The 18450-nt window shown below is 45.8% G+C and overlaps 2 protein-coding genes across 2 annotated transcripts in view; both read left to right on the plus strand.

Moving 5' to 3' along the window:
* The first annotated feature begins 665 nt into the window (after positions 1–665).
* LOC125758873 (plexin-A4-like) lies at positions 666–1814 on the plus strand. Its single transcript, XM_049416575.1, has one exon. The coding sequence runs from the start codon at positions 666–668 to the stop codon at positions 1812–1814; it is 1149 nt and encodes a 382-aa protein (XP_049272532.1).
* A 1964-nt stretch (positions 1815–3778) lies between these two features.
* LOC119397461 (hepatocyte growth factor receptor) overlaps positions 3779–18450 on the plus strand; it is a 37841-nt gene continuing 23169 nt past the window's right edge. Inside the window, exons 1-6 of the mRNA XM_049416576.1 lie at positions 3779–3838; positions 5067–5195; positions 6466–6639; positions 9208–9356; positions 11364–11502; positions 12019–12155. Of these exons, the coding sequence (XP_049272533.1) occupies positions 3779–3838; positions 5067–5195; positions 6466–6639; positions 9208–9356; positions 11364–11502; positions 12019–12155 (788 nt within the window). The remainder of the gene's footprint in view (positions 3839–5066; positions 5196–6465; positions 6640–9207; positions 9357–11363; positions 11503–12018; positions 12156–18450) is intronic.

An 18450-nucleotide genomic window follows, 5' to 3' on the forward strand; every position in this document is an offset into this window, starting at 1 on the left:
GTGTGGTGTGTGTGTGTGTGTGTGGTGTGTGTGTGTGTGGGTGTGTGTGTGTGTGTGTGGTGTGTGTGTGTGTGTGGTGTGTGTGTGTGTGTGTGTGTGTGTGTGTGTGTGTGTGGTGTGTGTGTGTGTGTGTGTTGTGTGTGTGTGTGTGGTGTGTGTGTGTGTGTGGTGTGTGTGTGTGTGTGTGTGTGTGTGTGTGTGTGTGTGTGTGTGTGTGTGTGTGTGTGTGTGTGTGTGTGTGTGTGTGTGTGTGTGACGGCCACCAAAGGCAGAAGGGGCGGGGGCCATCAGATTGTGGTGCGCACCCTGATGATCTATGGCATTCAATTTCATTAGCCGCTTGTCCAACCGTCGCAACAGTGAAGTGGCAGCTTAATTCTTCAAGGTTGTGGCCAAGGTGGTTCATCTTTAGAGGACAGCTAACTGTCCCTTGTATGGTGTTCTTTCACTGTCCCTTGTTTTGGCAGAGTACAACACTGCCAGAACGAAAGGGAAAGAAAGGAAGGGTGTAAAACTGTGTCGGTTTTGTTCTTGTATTTCACACCATTCTAACTTTCGATGTTGTTGTTGCCTTCTCCAGGATCGCCTGATTCAAATGTAATATGTTCGCTGCGACCGGCCACAACCAGGGCAGACGTGGGACGCACGATAATCGAAAGAGGTCAATGGAGCGAAGAAGGAACGGTGGACAGCTCTTGGCTGTAACGTTGCTGGCGCTGACTCTTCATACCGTGTTGGCTGTCAAAGCTGGTATTTCCATCAAGGCGTTTCAATCTCTCCTAGGACCCGCACAAAATGTCCTGTACCTCAAGCTTTCAAGACACGACGGTGTCGTCGTCGTAAGCGTCCGAAACGCCCTCTACGCGCTGTCACCCGACGACCTGTCGGTCCGGGCGGTTTATAGGACGGGCCCCGAAAACGACAGCTTGCTGTGTCCACCCTATCCTCTATCCTGCATCCACAGCCGTAACGTGACGGACAACTACAACCGCATCCTGCTGCAAGTCGGCAACGAGCCACTCGTTCTGGCCTGCGGGGCCACGTCTCAGGGCATGTGCTCGATTCACGACCCTCTACGCGGCCTGAACGTCACGGCGTCCATGGACAAGAACCTGACGGACAACTACGTCGCTTCGAAGCGGAGCACCGTGGCCTTTTTCAGAACCAGAAGCGACGGAAGGCACGTCCTTTTTTCCGCAACAGTTTCGGACGAACGCCCTCCGGAGTACCGTCTCTTCCCCTTGTCTTCAAGAGGGCTCGACCCGACGAGCTCCTTCACACTGTTGTCTCACGCACGTGCGGCTCCTGCGGACGTCGTCAACAGGCTAAGGGCATCTGAAACACTTCGCTTCGTTTATGGGTTCAGTCACAACGGCTTAGCTTACTTCGTCGAGGTGCGGAAAGTGCAAGTGCAGTACCGATACTCCTTGGAAACGCGGCTGGTGCGAGTGTGCGAGAACGACGAGTCTTCCTTCCGCACGTACGTGGACGTACCCATCAGGTGCCCCATGCGAGAGGGCGTGCTTTCAGCGGCCACCAGCGCCCATCTAGGGCCGTCGAGGACTGCTGGCGGCGGTGGAAGTGTTCTTGCAGTGGCTTTTGGAAAGCCTACCTTCATCAGGGCGAAATATTTCGCATTTAGTTCGTCCATTTCGGTGGTCTGCTTTTTCGACATGAACCGCGTCGAGGATACATTCAGGGAGACCGTCGAAAACTGCGACAAGGGCTTGTCCAGTGCGAGACTGTCGCCCCTGTACCACGACGAGGGCGATGACCTCAAATGTTCTCCTTACGTGAGTATAGGTCTTTGGTGACTGATTCTCTATCTATCCAGCATACTTTTATGAATAACTCCCACTGCTGTCCAGTTTAACTGGCAGGAAAATCACGCAATTTCTCATCTACATTTCGATATGCATAATGACTTTAAAATGTGCCAGTGTCCTGAATACATCTCGATCGTGTTATGAATACCAGGCATAGCATTAGATGAAAAATTAGGGTTGATCCCTCTTTCACGGGAACTGTTCATAACATGAAGGTGAAGCGTGTTTTCATAGAAGCAGTTGCAGCCTGGTTTGGCGTTAAAAAATACAATTTTCGCAACGTGTATTGCTGCTCAGCTGGCATCGCTGCCTGCGATGTGAAAACATCCATGATGACAATGACACCCACCGCCGCAGCACTCTGGCATGGTGCGATGCGCTTAAATTCACGAATGCAATAGCTCGAGTTTTATAATATGAACCTGGAATGAGCAAAAGCATAGTGCTTCTTGTTGGCGTGTCTCATTGGTCAAACGCACTCATGACGTAGCCCCCCCCCCCCACCCAAAAGTTTGCGGAACGCGAAATTTTTCGAAAAAGCGATATTCCCGCTTTGTCTGAGAACATAGCCTCCAAATAGATGTTCCAGCCGGTAGTAGTCCTTGCGACCTAAGCAACTAACTGCTAGGTTAGAAGCGCCGTGCACTAACAGAGCAGGAATTCGCATTTAAAGTGGAGCTCACGTTTCGAAAACTTTTGTGGGCGGGTGTACTGCTCCGCTATGCGCCGAGACCCCGCAGCACTTCGGCGAACTTCGCTGCACAGCTCCTAGATCGCGGCACCGTACCTGCCAAGAGCAGGTGGCATTTATAACGCCTTTGCGGCGATAAACCTGTTCGTGTTCGTGGCGCAGTGGCCATTGCGTCCGGCATCTGTGATCGAAAACCGTGGAGTCGGGGATTCGAATCCTCAGTCGGGTAGCATATGCTATGTCAAGAATCAAGAATCAAGAAAATTTATTTCCAACATAAAGTTGGGGGTCACCCCAGGCGAAAGGCGGCGAAATGCAGCTTGAAGGTGCCTGCGGACCCACACACAAGGTAGCGTACACATACATTTCTAGGCAACATAGGGTACTGTCGAAATTATACGCAGTAACATTAAGGGAGCTCAGCCAACGTAAAGCATTGCATAGCAGTGTATAGAATGGTATAACAAAGGGGTTAAAGGGAAGGGAGGGTGAGGAGGAGAGTAAGGAGAAGAGGGACAGTAGGAGGGTAGAGGGCACCATTGCATCACGAATAAAGGTTCCCATGGACGCCGCTCAGGCTGCGCGTTTGGAACGCCAGCTCCCGCTTGCCCGTTAACGCTAACGTCGCCGCATGGCAGGCGAATCAATGCTTCGCACTTCCTACAGTTCTCACGTTCAGTGCAACTGCGTACATTTTAAGGCGAAAGCCTCAGATGCCTCAGGAAACGCGAAAATTGAGCGGCATCTCGCGGCGCCGGCGTTAACACGAGTGATGCAAAAAATCATCATCACGTGAAAACGTCACTATATGACGTCATCATGACGTCACAGATCGCCAGAATTCGTGACGTGACTGTTACGTCACATCAAGTCACGTCAAATGGTGACGTCATCACACGATATCGCCGCTTGGTCAAAGGTACGCCGATCACGGAGGCAGTGCAAAACTAGGTGAAGTGCAGAAAGCTTGCGACGCCTCTGATCACGGAGACAGTGCAAAACCACGTGAGGTGCGGAAAGATTTCGGTGGGTGGCGGGCAGGATCAATATATCGACTGAGAGGAAATAGAAGAGGGCTTTCGCCTTCGAGACGTCTTAGTTGAATCCATAAGCGAACCTGTGATGTTTATTTCTTTTTTAGGCGACAGAACGCCGGGACATTTGCACACCAGGACGAAATCAGTACGTGGAAGGTATGATTCCGCTCATTGGGCGGGCGACTGTAACGTTGACAAAAAGGCTCGCCACTTCCGTCACCGTTATGAGCCAAAACGGTTCCACTGTCGCGTGGATCGGCGACAGCCAAGGGATTCTGCAAAAGGTGCGTACCGAGAAGAAGAAAAAGCAAAAAGAAAAAGGACTCGCAGTATTTATTTTTTTTTTTACGCAGCAAGGCATGTGCATAATGCAAACTGTTGTGGGCCACTGCTTGGATATGTTTACGAACCCCTCGCCACCCAAAAGCGGCATTTACTCTAATATACCGAGTGACAAATGCACATACATTGTATATCTGATTACCGCGGAACTTTACCAATACTTGACTGCACAGTAGCCGAATTTTTCAGACTAGCATTTAATGGACAATGACATAAGTGAACACTGGGGCACCTAATCATATGATGTGTACGTACGAGAGCATTACGTTTAGCTGCGTGCAGATATGGCATGAAGCTCGCCGCGCTCGCTTTGCCTTTCCCGGCGGACGTTGAATCGCTACAACAGCTCCCTTCGCCCGTCTCGCTGTGTTTTATTTCCGTGTTAAGGCTTGGAGGACGCGTCAGCTTAACCTTCAGAGATGAACCCGATAGCGTTATCGGGCCCCGTTCGCATCGCCTTCTCATTCGCTTCTCATGCTTCGCATTTGCCTGGGCTCCTACGCTGTGCCGCGAAGAAAGGAACCTCTGTACGCGTTGTAAACACTCCTAGGGTGCCCTCTGCAAGTAGAGTTGCGAAGTACCCACTACGCCATCATCTGCCATTTTGCGAAGTAGCGAGGTACTCATCACTCTTGTGTAAGGCAATATGCGCGTACAATTTGGTTTGGGCTCGTGCTCCTCCACCGTGACTCTTCGTCCGCATGGCGCTTCTAAAGTTAAAATTTTCCGAAGCAGTTTCAAGTACCAGTAGGGGCGTGGCTCTGCGGCAACACTTGATTGCCACGCAGAAAGCCTGGATTCAATCTCCAGTCTGGCAACGCGGTAAAGTTTTTCTTTTGTTTTTTTTTCTTTTGTTTCTTTTACGATGGCGTTTCTTTGCGCGCGCACACACCACGACACCGATTTCACAGACGGGGCATACACGCTCGCGCGTAAACGCAACGTTTGCGCGGCGGTTAGCGCACTCGGGGGCGGAGAGGCAGCAGTGCGGTGGAGCAGGTGACCTAATCCTTACCGTGGCCGCCCTTTTTTTAGTTTTTATTTGCGTTCCGTTTTTCTGCCATGGCTTTGTGATGACGACGGGGTCAAACAGTGACATTAATTTTGTCTTCCGACACTCGCGAACGTGACCATGCCTTGACTGCGGGCGTTATTGCCCGTGTGTCGCAGGTTTTGTTGCAGGGCGACCAACCACGGTTGCTGGCACCATTGGATGTGTCGAAGTTCGGACGCGAGATTTCCAGAAGCAGTGCCCTGGACAGCGACGGCGCGTACGGTTATTTCCTCATCGGCCACAAGGTGCGACGCATTTACCCGTTACGTCTTGGGGCACGCGTACAGTCGCGTGCAAAAGTTTAGAGACCACGGCACCAACAAAAAATAAGAATTTTTTCTTAGCACAGCTCCGCATCGTGAGATTGCTGTAATGAGTTGCATGTAGGCAAAACTGCGCTACTCCATTTCAACCAACACACTCAAGCTGCAGAGAAGGAAAAATATTTGTGGAATATGCTGGTCTCTAAACTTTTGCTCGCGACCGTACATAGTTCAGCTGGGGGAAGACGAGCTGAACTTCGTGAGAGTAAAAGGGATGCGTGAAAGCATGACAGGGACTGGTCATTAGTCATGTCTTTTCCCCCAAATTTAAGCATCAGCTTGGAAAGCCCTTCGCATTTTTGTTGTTGCTATGCAACCATTCGCCATCACTGATGTTTATTCATTCTTGCGAAATTTATCTGATCGCTGACCCTCCTAAAACAACTATTGTAAACGGAGCCGAAAATCGTAAATTGCGTGATTTCTTTGATCAAGGGCTGCGCAGTTAAACGTGTTTCTGATACCGCGCATGCGCTGTCGGCTTCTTTAAAGCCTCGTACTCTTTTTCTTGTCTTCCTTTATTTTAATATGTGCCCTTCCTTTTCCCTTGCCCCGGTGCATGACAGTAAACTGCATATAGCGATGACGTCAACCATCGAACGTGTCCGTTCATTTTTTTTCTCTCTCTCGTAATCCCAAATATGGAGATACTTGTAAGTTTTAAACACCTTGCATGCATATTGCAGTAGAAACTCTGCTCGTTTTAAGTGCACGTCGACATTATTCGTGCAAGGTGGCTTTTTGAACAGAACGGCATGGCCAAAAACCTTTCATATCTTTTAGAGTGAATTGTAAAATGTAGCCTAGAGGGGAGGTGGAGAGGCGGAGGGGAGAGGGGATGTAGAGAGGGGAAAGGGGGAGAGGGGCAATGGAGAGGGGGAGGGGAGGAGGTGTGTGGAGAGGGCGTATGTGGAGAGGGTTTGTGCATGCGCAGTAAGGGTGGTCACGCCGCACACCACCACCGGTTTGAGCTCCGCTAAAGATGCTTCGCATCTAAAAGATGGTTTTCGCCTTCATCAGTCATCTTACGCGAATGCATAAGGGTCCCTGTGAGTCTTCATTGACCGTTCTCATACTGCGCCGCACATATAGAGGTCAGCACTTTGTTTTCCAGGTGGTGATGTTAAAGGGAGCTACAGCAAGAAAATAAATCACAGGTTTTAAATTGCACGTTTCGCATTTGTGTGTTCAGGTTGCACGGATTCCGGTTGGCTCGTGCAAAATATACGAAACCTGCTCTCAGTGCATAAAGAACCAGGAAGACCCGCTGCGGTGTGGATGGTGCGGAGACCGCTGTGCCCACTTCGCCGAATGTCCCGATCGAGAAAAGTTTACCGTTGAACGCTGCCCAATGGAGCTGGAGCGGGTATGTGAAAGATTATCAATATTTTTTTTTCGGAACTGCTAGACACAACTGGCGCGTTTGTACACTTAGAGATGCTTAGTAAGCTTATAGAAATTTGCCGTTATTTCGGAGCAATGTGTATTCCGATGCCAGTGTGTTTCCGATGATGACATCATCAGATCTCATAACACGACGTCATGACGAAGTCATCACTATCAAAAAGGGCAGAAATTTTTAAAATAAAAATTAAAAAGTGAACCACCTTTGTTCAAATTTCATGGAAATCTGTTAGGGACCTTTTGTGGCCACAATATGCAACACTGTTTGCAAATATTTAGCGTGTTACGTGACACAACAACAGTTCTTGACGGCGTGGTCGCAAAGTCAAAGTTGGCACTTCCGAATACAATTTATAGGGTACAAATAGGGTCTCAGTGTAATCTTAAAGATTTTGTTTATTACCTCGTTCGGGCGTCAGAAAAATCGACGCCAAGCCATTCCGTTATCTGTGATCGTGACAAATTGAAGCAACAAATTGAAGGGCGCAAATGAATTGGCATCCGAATGGTATATCGCCAAGAAACGTATAGTTAATATCTGCAGCTTGATTAGCATGTGAAAACTACCTATTTCTGAAATCCTTTGCCGAATTTCAGCTATGTCGTAATGAAATTATAATTCCTAATGCATTTTATTCATTTTAATTCTTTGCGAAATGACGCAGTTTACAACCCAAGAACGTATAGTATCATAAACAAATTGCTAAAATTTGTCTGATGTGCTCTGAAATAGGTCAATATCATACAATAATCTACTAAGGTTGAGCGTTGGGCTAGTTGGTGCAGAATAATCCAAAGGTTTCACATCGCATACAACAAGGACAAGCAAAGAAGAGAAAACTCAGCGCTGTGTGTGTCTCTTCTTTGCTCGTCCTCGTTGTATGCCCTGTGAAACCTTTGGATACAATAATCGCACTCCCAATAAAATCGCTTTTATTAAAACTTCGACGACGATTCAGTTACTCATCGCTGAGCATGACGCGCGATCGAGGAGGCCACACGTTTGATGTCTCGCAGCCATATTCGGCAACACATGTAGACGTGCATTCTATTCGGAATAACTAGAGAAGGAGAGAAAGCATGACAGAACCATATTAAGGCTTTCAGAATGTTCGTGAACATCAACGGCCGTTTCCCTCGTCTCAAAACATGAGCGATGAAGATGTTAGAAAATGAAGGGGCGCAGTCACTCGTACGTTCAGTGCCCGGGTCCTTCTGCGTTCTTTCATAGTAAGTCGCCTTAGGCTAGTGTAATTTGCAATAACACACATATGCGATGTTGCATTATAAAATACGGCATAAGAGCATTGAGGATTAATACTATGGCCTCCCTTTGCAGTGGTCTTAAACTGGTTGTACCTAGGGCTGATAGCTATTGGGGTTTTACGTCCCAAAACCACAATATAATTATTAGGGACGCTGTAGGGGAGGGCTCCGAAAATTTCGACCGTCTGTTGTTCAAGTACACCTAAATTTAGGTACACGGGCCTCGAGCATTTCATCTACATCGAAATGCGGCCGCCATTGCCGGGATTTGATCCCGCGACCTTCGGGTCAGCAGTCGAGCGTTTTTAGTTCGAGGGGTACGTTTATATATCTTCTTTAGTTTTAACGTTCAGCTGCATGAGAATCGTTCAGCTTGGTTCATAGTTAAAAATTATGCTCGCATTACCAGTATTACTTCGACAAGAATTCGTCTAGATCTCCCTTTTCTAACCTTTCTAACAGTAATAATCAGGCCCACCTTTGTCTCTTTCATAATATCCTCGAGAATTCTGAAATGAGGCGCACATTGTTCTCGTCATTTAGTTACATTTCACCCCGCGTCGATCATAACTTCAAAGTTCAAGTGACGTTCTGCCAGACCAACAAGTGATTCCACTCCTGCGTGCTAAAGACATCATCCGAATGAAATCACCTCGCTGCCTCCATTACGCAACCCTGATCATGCATTATACAAGACTGCCATCTTGAACTTGTAACAGAGATCATCTCCGTACGGCTGTGAATCCATTGACAGCTTTTAAATAAATAAACTAGTCTGCGTAATATATTACGCAGACAAGCTTAGAACTATAGTTCTAAGCTTCTTAACGTGGTGGTATCGTCATGACCCTGAATAATTACTTCAGTCATTTGACATACCATTGCAACAATGAGTAGTGAAAACCAGTTCATCTCTTCTCCAGGCAAATATGAACAGCTTTCTTCTAGAGCATTTTAATATTAACATTAAGTTCTTCCGTTCTGCATGTGAACGCCACGATGTGATTATGAGACGCTGTAGTGTGGGACCCCGGATTGACCTTGACTACCTGATGTTCCTGAACGTGCACCTAAACCTAAGTACACGGCCAGATGTTCTTGTATTTCGCCGCCATAGAAACATGACCTCGCTGCGGCCGGGAATCGAACCCGAAGCCGTGAGCTCAGCAGCGGTTCACCTTAGCCTGTAATCTATATACCATGGCTGGTTGCATAGCACGTTGGTAGCTATGAAATATTGCACGCATATTCTTTGCCATTTCAGGTATATCCGCTGAACGGACCTGTGTCCGGTGGAACTGTCATCACGATACTGGGTGACAACTTGGGCTCGCCTGAGCGCAAGCCTTACAGCAGTATCGAGATATTAATCGGCAACCGCACCTGTGACATCGTCTTCTGGGTTTCGAAACAGTGAGTAAACATTTTCGCAACATACTTTAGACTTGCGCCACTATGCAACGGCTATGAAAGGTTCGACAGCTGAAGTAAACTGTCATGGATTTCAAAGGTGCGAGTTTCTCGCAAACAAGATTTCACTAAAGAGCATGGAGAAACACCCGTGACAGTGTGTAGTCCTCGATTTCACCTCGCGCAAAGTTGGCATAATCGGTGTTGTAAATGTAATCGAAATCAGACTGTTCTTAAACAAAGGAAAACTCGAAACCGTTCCACTCTGTGAAGGCTGGTGGCCAGCGGAGCTGACGGGCTCACTCCCGTCTCTTCTCTCGTCGCCGTTCTTCATGTGCGTGGCTGCCCCATACTTCCTACGTAGGACCGTGCCAGCGCAGCGCAGCGCCTCGACTCGACTGAGAGAGAGCTCTTTATTGAAAGGCAGAGAATTTAGCCGGCGTGTATAAATTCGCTGACTTGATACTCTGCGTGAGAAAGGGAATTGGCGACTGAAAGACACAAAGAGAGAGAGAGATATATATATAGAAGAAAAATGTAAAAAGTTAAAATAGAATAAAAGAAGAGGTAAAACACAAACTGACTTTTTTGTCTCTTGGGCGGCGACGTATGCTGACGGTGACTTATTACGTGCTTTAAAGGTGCCATTAAAATTTGTCGAGTTATTCTGAATATCTGAATAGTAGTTTCATCGCTTGCCTCTGCTGCGTGGCGCAGGGTAAAGGGCCCAAGACACAGTCAATTGATAAAGTTCTTTTGGTCAGCATATGCATGCAATGTTCATAGAGCGCACGCTCTTCGGCATACGCTCGGCACTCAAACAAAATATGCTCGACAGTTTCTATGGAGCCACAGTTATTACAGTACGGATTTTCGGTTTGACCGAAGCGGTACCGTAAACTGTTTCCATAAGCACTGTTTAGTCGAAGACGATGTTACAAAGTTTCCAGATGTCGAGGAATTGTGTATGGGAGTCTTGTTCTTAGATGTGGGTCGATAGAGTAGAGGAAAGCATAATGATGAGTCGAAAGGTTCCAGAGCCTCTTGTTTTCTTTGGAAGCAAGTCTCTTAGCCAGCTCGGAAGCATCAGATTTATTGGCGAAACATGTACCGACTGGTTTTTATCGCGTTAATGCGTTAGTTATTTCACCACTCCGTAGAGGGCACCAGGGAGGTTATCAGTTTAATGCTCCAAATACACATTTGAAGCATTAAACTGATAACACCTTTATGCATTTTTGAAATGGGTAGCGCGAAAATGAGGACACTGGTTGAACCTTTTGCAACCCTTTCTAATCTTTGCAGAAGCACTGCTGTCAGTGATGTAAAAGCACGGTGTACGTTGCCATGGTTTAAATAGCGAGTGTTCTTTCTAATAAAGTTAGTTGTGAGAAGGCGCTGTGGTATGTGTTGTACTTGTTCTCGTGTCCTCCTTTTGGCGCTGCCCATTTCAAAAACGCGTAACCAATTCCAACTTGCCCAAGTGTCAATTCTTATGATAACACCCTTGTTGCCCTTTGGGGAGCGGTGAAAAAACTAACCCAGTAAAATTAGTTCTTCCACTGCTCTCACGAGGGCACTAGGGGTTTCCGAGCACACATTCTTGAATTTACGGCCGTCCCTATGCTCCTATTTTGGCTGCGTAGCGCTGGCGCTGGGCTGCAGCACCCCGTCGCTTCGTCTCTTCCACCTCAGCTGCGGACGTAGGGTTCATTTCGAGCGGATCAAACGCGTGCTTTCTCGCTGTTATGACCCGAGTTATGACCCGAGTGTAGCGGGCTCGCCTGCTAATGGCGCAGTGCTGAGATATAGTAAACGCTAACAGCGCCCCCCGGGCCGTGTTATCAAACCTCATAGGGGAGAGGTTTCTCACCTTCGAAATCCGGTTGTCTCGTTTAAACTTATTTAGTCGGCAGATATAAACCTAATCAAGTCAAAGTGGGTAGAGCCATCGCCAGAAAATGCTGTTGCATGAAGGAATATTTACGCCATGCTGCATGTGTCTTTCAGAGTGAAATGCCGAACGCCCCCCGTGCAGCGCACCTCAAAAGTAGACATTGTGATAAGCGTAAATGACATTTTCAGCAACGCCGGCAAAAGTTACCATGTTTCGCAAAATCACACGGTTCCTTCTGGCTTCGAATACAAGGTACGTATGAATAATAAAAAAACGAATGATCGATTTTCACTGATGGAGGGAATTATAGCTCTGACTCATATCACTGGGTCTTACGTGAGGCGCAGTAGCTGCAGTCATTCTTAGCGCTAACATCACCTTGTTTTTATCTTTTATTCTCCTACCCTCTTTCTTCAACACAAGGCGGCCAGGCGTATTTATCCATATATCAATAATAAACATCTCTCATTGATCTGTGCTTTGAACATTTTGCGGCGTAATGATTTTTTTCACGCGAATATTCAGGAGTGCGCGAGCCGGATGCGTCAGGCCATTTCTTTCACATAAGTAAAGGAGGGGGGGTGGAAACGTTTAACGCCTTTTGATATTTAGGGATTCACATGGCGGCACAATGTAGCTTTAGGTGTTCGTGCCATTCTATAAAGTAAATATACACTCCTGTACCACGTTACACTTAAATCGCCTTCTTGACTTCACTGTAGGCATTTAACAGTTGCACTGTGGGCGTGTTTTGTTGAACATTTCCAGGTTGTGTCGTTCGATGGAGTGGCACCTACTTATGGACCAGTAGCTGGAGGAACTAACATTTCTTTGAGCGGAGTTAACCTAGACATTGGCTTAGAGCAGGTAGTGAAAATCGGCAGAAGCTTATGCGGAATAAGAAGGTAAGTGATGAACACAGATTTCATACCTAGACGTGTATACTACTACTACTACTACTACTACTACTACTACTACTACTAAATAATAATCAATCAATCAATCAATCAATCAAACGTTTATTTAATGTGCCCAGGAACAACCGTAAGGTCTTTGTACTGGCGCACACACAAAAAAACAACAAAAAAACAAAAAAAAAAACAAAGGAAACATCATAATAAAATATCAGGGATAAAAAACGTTACAAAATTGCACATATACAACTATGCGCAGGCAGAAAAAAAATATCAACAGTGTACAAGGCTATGTAAGTACAGTGCAAAGCTCGGAGCAGAACAACGACTGGGAGCTGTGAAAAACATCGAGCTCCAAAAAGTAAGCATTGTAAAGACGTTGTATCCTGCCAATGGTCGAATGTTCACAGAGGCAGGCGGTTACATGAAAAGGTCTATTGTCTCTGGTCAGCTTACGTGGAATTCGGAAATTAAGACAGTTGAGCAGTACAGGGCAAGATATGATACCATGCACAAGCTTGTAAAGAAATAACAGATCAGCGCGATTTCGTCGGCAGCAAAGTGATGGCAATGATAATAATCCAGCAGCGTTAGAACGAGATCCAGAGTCATTTCTAGCGAAACGATGGTTGTAAATGCTTAGGAATTTTTTCTGGACTCGCTCAATGGCGTTGCTGCTGGAATTAGGAATGCCATTCCAGATCACAGATGCATACTCTAGTTGAGGAAGACATAGCGCGGTGTACAATTTTCGGAAGGGCACAGGAGAACGGAATTCTCTAGACATTCTGCAAACAGAGCCTAGGGTGCGAAGACCCCGCAAAGCAACACGCTTAGCGTGAGCAGAAAAGTGTAAGGTGCTATCAAAAAGAACACCTAGATCATTGATCTCACATACCTTACACAACGACACAGAATTGACAGAATATAAAAATGGCACACTAGATGTTTTTCGAGTGAAACTCATTACCTTGGTTTTTGAAATATTTAGCGAGAGGTTATTGCTCTTGCACCATTCAGAAAAAGAACACAAATCAGATTGCAGCAAGCGACAATCGATAACTGAATGAATTTCCTTAAATATCTTTATGTCATCGGCATACAAAAGGAAAGAAGAATTCCGAATGACAGAAGAAACATCATTAACATAAATTAAAAAGAGGAGTGGGCCCAGTACCGACCCTTGAGGAACCCCACTAGTAGCTTTATACAAAGAGGACGTTTGGCCATTAACGGCAACGTAACATAATCTATCAAGAAGATAGCTATGGAGGAGATTCACAATTGAAGAATCAACATCAAAGTGTGCAAGTTTATCCACAAGCAGCGAATGGCCGACAACATCAAAAGCTTTGCTAAGGTCACAGTAAATAGCGTCAACCTGTCCTCTCTGCGAAATAGGCGTGGAGACTTGCATCATGAAACTGGCAAGATTAGTGACAGTTGAGCGGCCAGCGAGAAACCCATGCTGATTCACAATCAATGAATTTTTTACATCAAAAGACAATATTTTGTGAAGAGCAAGCTCAAAGATTTTGGATGCGGCACAAAGAAGGGAAATAGGGCGGTAGTTCGAGACGTCACTTTTACAGCCAGACTTAAACACTGGGAAAACACGAGCAGTTTTCCACATACTAGGAAACGTTGAAGCATGCAGACACATTAAATATGGTAGTCAATACTGGGACAAGTATACTGCCATAGGCTTTAGTATGGCAGAGGGGATGCCATCTGGGCCAGCTGAAAAGGATGGTTTCAAGCGCTTAATGCATTCTGAAATGGAATCTTCATCTAGCGACACAGCATCAGCTGCGCCAACTGTCGACCGTTACTAGCTACAGAGGCTGGAGACTTATAGACAGATGAAAAATGCATGGCAAAACAGTCAGCAACGGCTTGAACTTCTACTCCATTTGGGTCCAGTATCCTGAAGGACTCGCCACTTTTGCTCGACCGTTTGCGCACATACTTCCAAAACTCAGCCGGCCTGTCAGACGCGCTTTTTTCTAAAAATGAAATATATAGACTGTGATCCCGTTTATAAAGGCGTTTACAAAGAGTACGAAAACGACAGAATTCTTCCTTCAAATGAGTTGATGCAGAACGTTTATACTTCCTGTGTGCACGATCTTTATGTTTCAGTGCACTTATAAGTTCTGATGAGAACCAGGAGGGATATTTACAATGATGAGGTGTATACTGGGGAATGAACTTGCGCATGCTGGTCAAGATAAGCTCCCTAAACTGATCGACTTGATCATCAACATTGGGTTTGTCAGTTACCAGTGACCAATCTGTGGTGGAAAAGTCACGGTACAAGCCAACGTAGTCACCTCGCTTGAAGGCAAATCTGGGCGTAATAATCAATCAATCAATCAATCAATCATTTATTTAACGTGCCCAGGAACAACCGTGAGGTCTTTGTGCAGGCGCACGCAAAAATAAAATCAATAAAAATAAACAATACAATACAGACAGTCTTCAGAAATAAAAAGAGCAAAAACACGTAGACAAAGAGAAATGAACACAAAAGGGGAGGAGTAAAATAAGACAATATGAGAAATATTGATAATCATTATAATAATAATAATAATAATAATAAATAATATATTATTATTATTATTATTATATTATTATTATTATTATTATATTATTATTATTATTATTATTATATTATTATTATTATTATTATAGGCGAGGTCACCCCTACGGGTGGTGACCTCGCCGGGCTGCGCCGCCTCCTCCTCGACGCGTTGGAGGGAATCTCGTTCCTCAGCGACGAGGTATCCCAACTACGCGAAGAAAACGAGCGCCTCCGCAAGGATCATTCCCGCGGTGTTGAACAACAAGCCCGTGTGGTCGCCTCCCTTCGTGCAGAGGTCCGCTTCCTGCGTGAGGAGCTGACGCGCCGCACGGCCGCCGTGTCAGTGAAGGCACCTGTGATCCCTCCAGAGCAGGTGACCGTTGGCCGATCTGTGACCTCCAAGCAACCTGGGTACTCTGAACAACCTCTGTCCAAAATTCTTTCATCTTCGAATTCGCCGCCATGTGACGTAGACACGTCCGAGCGTGTCAGTGTGATGCCTGCGACAGCCTCTTCTGCAGCGGTAACTGAGGGTGTAAGAAAGAAGAAACCCGCCTCGTTTGGAGCATTGAAGACATCCACTATATCTGTAGCTCAGCGGCCACAACGGCCACAACGGCCACAACGGCCACAACGGCCAAAGGCCATTTTTGTTACGAAGCTGAGCCCGGACACCACTGCTGCTGACATCAAAAAACATATTGCTTCATTCGATATGTCTCCCATTTCCTGCCGGCGACTTCAAACAAGATTCCAGTCATATTCTTCATTCTATATCGAAGTTGACGAGGAAACGCTACAACGCCTGAATGACCCTTCGATGTGGCCCCTCGGATGCCTCTTCAAGCCATTTCGTGGGGAGCTGCGCGATGACATGCTTCATCCCTCTGAGCAAGTGACTGGAAACGAAAGTGCCGTGTAACGTAGACATATTCTACCAAAATGCTCGGGGTCTGCGTACCAAGACACTGGAGTTTTTCTCTAATGTTCTTTCGTCTTGTTTTCCTATTATCGCTATTTCTGAAACCTGGCTCGGCACTGAAATTCTCTCATCGGACTTTTTTCCCCCGACTTACACCACCTTCCGCCGTGACCGAGATTTCAGTGAAACCAAACAGAAAGGCGGTGGCGTGCTGATTGCCATTGACAATTCACTGAAATCCGTTAGACGGAAAGACCTAGAAACTATCGAAGAGTCGATCTGGCTAGAAATCAACCTTGAGCGCCGTGAAAAATTGTTGATTGGATGCTTCTATTTACCGCCCAGCATTTCCCCTGCCTCGTTTCACGATGTCATGTCTTCTATTGAACTTGTGATATCTTCTCATAGTGGGCACAGAATTATTGTTCTTGGGGATTTCAATGCACCTGGAATTGACTGGAGCACGCTTACTTTTTCTCATTACAATCATTTCACAGAGAAAAAGTGCAGCCTGCTCTTGGACTTTCTGGCGTTTAATTCCCTACTGCAACATAACTCAGTCGTCAATTCCAGTGGCAACGTCTTAGACCTGTGTGTGTCAAACGATCAACCCCTTGAAGTTTCCCGCTCCGACATCTCTCTTGTACGTCCGGACAAATTCCACCCACCACTTAACGTAAGATTATCTGCATCAGCCGAAACAACGAGCTACAGCAGTTACGTAAACAAATCTCCAAGATTTCGTTCAAGCGAGGTGATTACACGGGCCTCTATCATCACTTGTCCACCGTTGAGTGGTCACAGGTTACTGACAAACCTAATGTTGATGACCAGGTTGATCGGTTTACGGAGCTTGTACTGAGCAGCATGCTTAATTTTATTCCCCAGTATACACCTAAACAACGTAAATATCCCCACTGGTTCTCATCTGAACTTATCAGTGCACTGAAGCATAAAGATCACGCACACAGGAAATCTAAATGTTCTCCATCCAGCGAGTGGAAGGAGGAGTTCAGCTTTTTTCGAACTCTCTCTAAACGCCTATATAAACGGGATCATAGTTCGTACATTCAATTCTTAGAAAAAAGCGCCTCTGACAGGCCGGCTGAGTTTTGGAAGTATGTGCGTAAACGGTCTAGCAAAAGCGGAGAGTCCTTCAGACTACTAGACTCAAATGGGGTAGAAGTGCATGCCGTCGCTGACTGTTTTGCCACACATTTCTCATCCGTTTATAAGGCCTCAGACTCCAGCACTGATATCAGACAACAGTCCAAGGCGGTTAGCTCATCCAGTGCTTTGTCGCTGGATGAAAATCTTATCAGCGAATGCATTAAGCGCTTAAAACCATCCTTATCATGTGACCCAGATGGCATCCCCTCCGCCATACTAAAAGCATATGGTACTATATTTGTCCCAGTACTGACTACGATATTTAATAACTGCCTGGACACTTCCACATTTCCTAGCATGTGGAAAACTGCTCGTGTTTTCCCAGTATTTAAGTCGGGCTCTAAGACAGATGTTTCTAATTATCGCCCGATTTCTCTACTATGTGCCACATCAAAGATCTTCGAACTGGCTCTTCACAAAATATTGTCTTTTAGTGTGAAAAACTCACTGATTCCAAATCAACATGGTTTTCTTGCTGGCCGCTCAACTACCACAAATCTTGCTAGTTTCATGACGCAGATCTCCACACCTATTTCTCAGAGAGGACAGGTTGACGTAATCTACTGTGACCTGAGCAAGGCTTTTGACGTAGTCAGCCACACACTGATTATGGTTAAACTTGCGAACTTTGACGTTGACTTGTCGATTGTGAATCTCTTGCACAGCTATCTGCTCAATAGATCTTGTTATGTTGCTGTAAATGGCCAAACCTCTTCTTTGTATAAAGTGACTAGTGGGGTCCCTCAAGGGTCGGTATTAGGCCCACTCCTATTTTTAATTTACGCTAATGATGTTTCTTTTGCCATTCGTAATTCTTCTTTCCTCTTGTATGCCGATGACATCAAGATATTTAAAGAAATTCATTCAGTTAACGACTGTCGCTTGTTGCAGTCAGATTTGTGTTCTTTTTCCGAATGGTGCAACGGCAATAACCTTTCTCTAAATACCTCAAAGACAAAATTCATGTCTATCACTCGCAAAACATCTAGCGTGTCATTTCAATACTTTGTCAATTCTGTGCCGTTATGCAAGGTTTATGAAATCAGTGATCTTGGTGTTGTTGTTGACAGCGCGTTAAACTTTTCTTCTCACCTTAAGCGTGCTGCTATGCGGGGCCTTCGTTCTCTCGGATGTGTTTGTAGAATATCTCGAGAATTCAGGTCTCCCATGGCCCTACACAAATTGTACACGGCAATATGCCTTCCGCAACTTGAGTATGCGTCCGTGATATGAAATGGCATTGCTCAATCCAGCGGTAACACCATTGAACGAGTCCAGAAAAAATTCCTCAGCATATATAACCATCGCTTTGCTAAAAATGACTCTGGATCTCGTTCAAATACTGCTAAGTCATTATCACTGCCATCACTTCACTGCCGACGAAATCGTTCTGATCTCTTATTTCTCTACAAGCTAGTCCACGGTTTCATATCCTGCCCTGTACTTCTCAATTGTGTTAATTTTCGAATTCCGCGTAAGTTAACCAGAAAGAACAGACCGTTTCATGTACCCGCCTGCTTCTTCCAACACTCTACCGTTCACAGAATACAAAGTCTTTATATTATAATTTTCTTGATCTTGACGTTTTTCATAGTCCACAATCACTGTTT

The sequence above is a fragment of the Rhipicephalus sanguineus genome, chromosome 6, assembly GCF_013339695.2.
Source record: "Rhipicephalus sanguineus isolate Rsan-2018 chromosome 6, BIME_Rsan_1.4, whole genome shotgun sequence".
Taxonomy (NCBI): domain Eukaryota; kingdom Metazoa; phylum Arthropoda; class Arachnida; order Ixodida; family Ixodidae; genus Rhipicephalus; species Rhipicephalus sanguineus.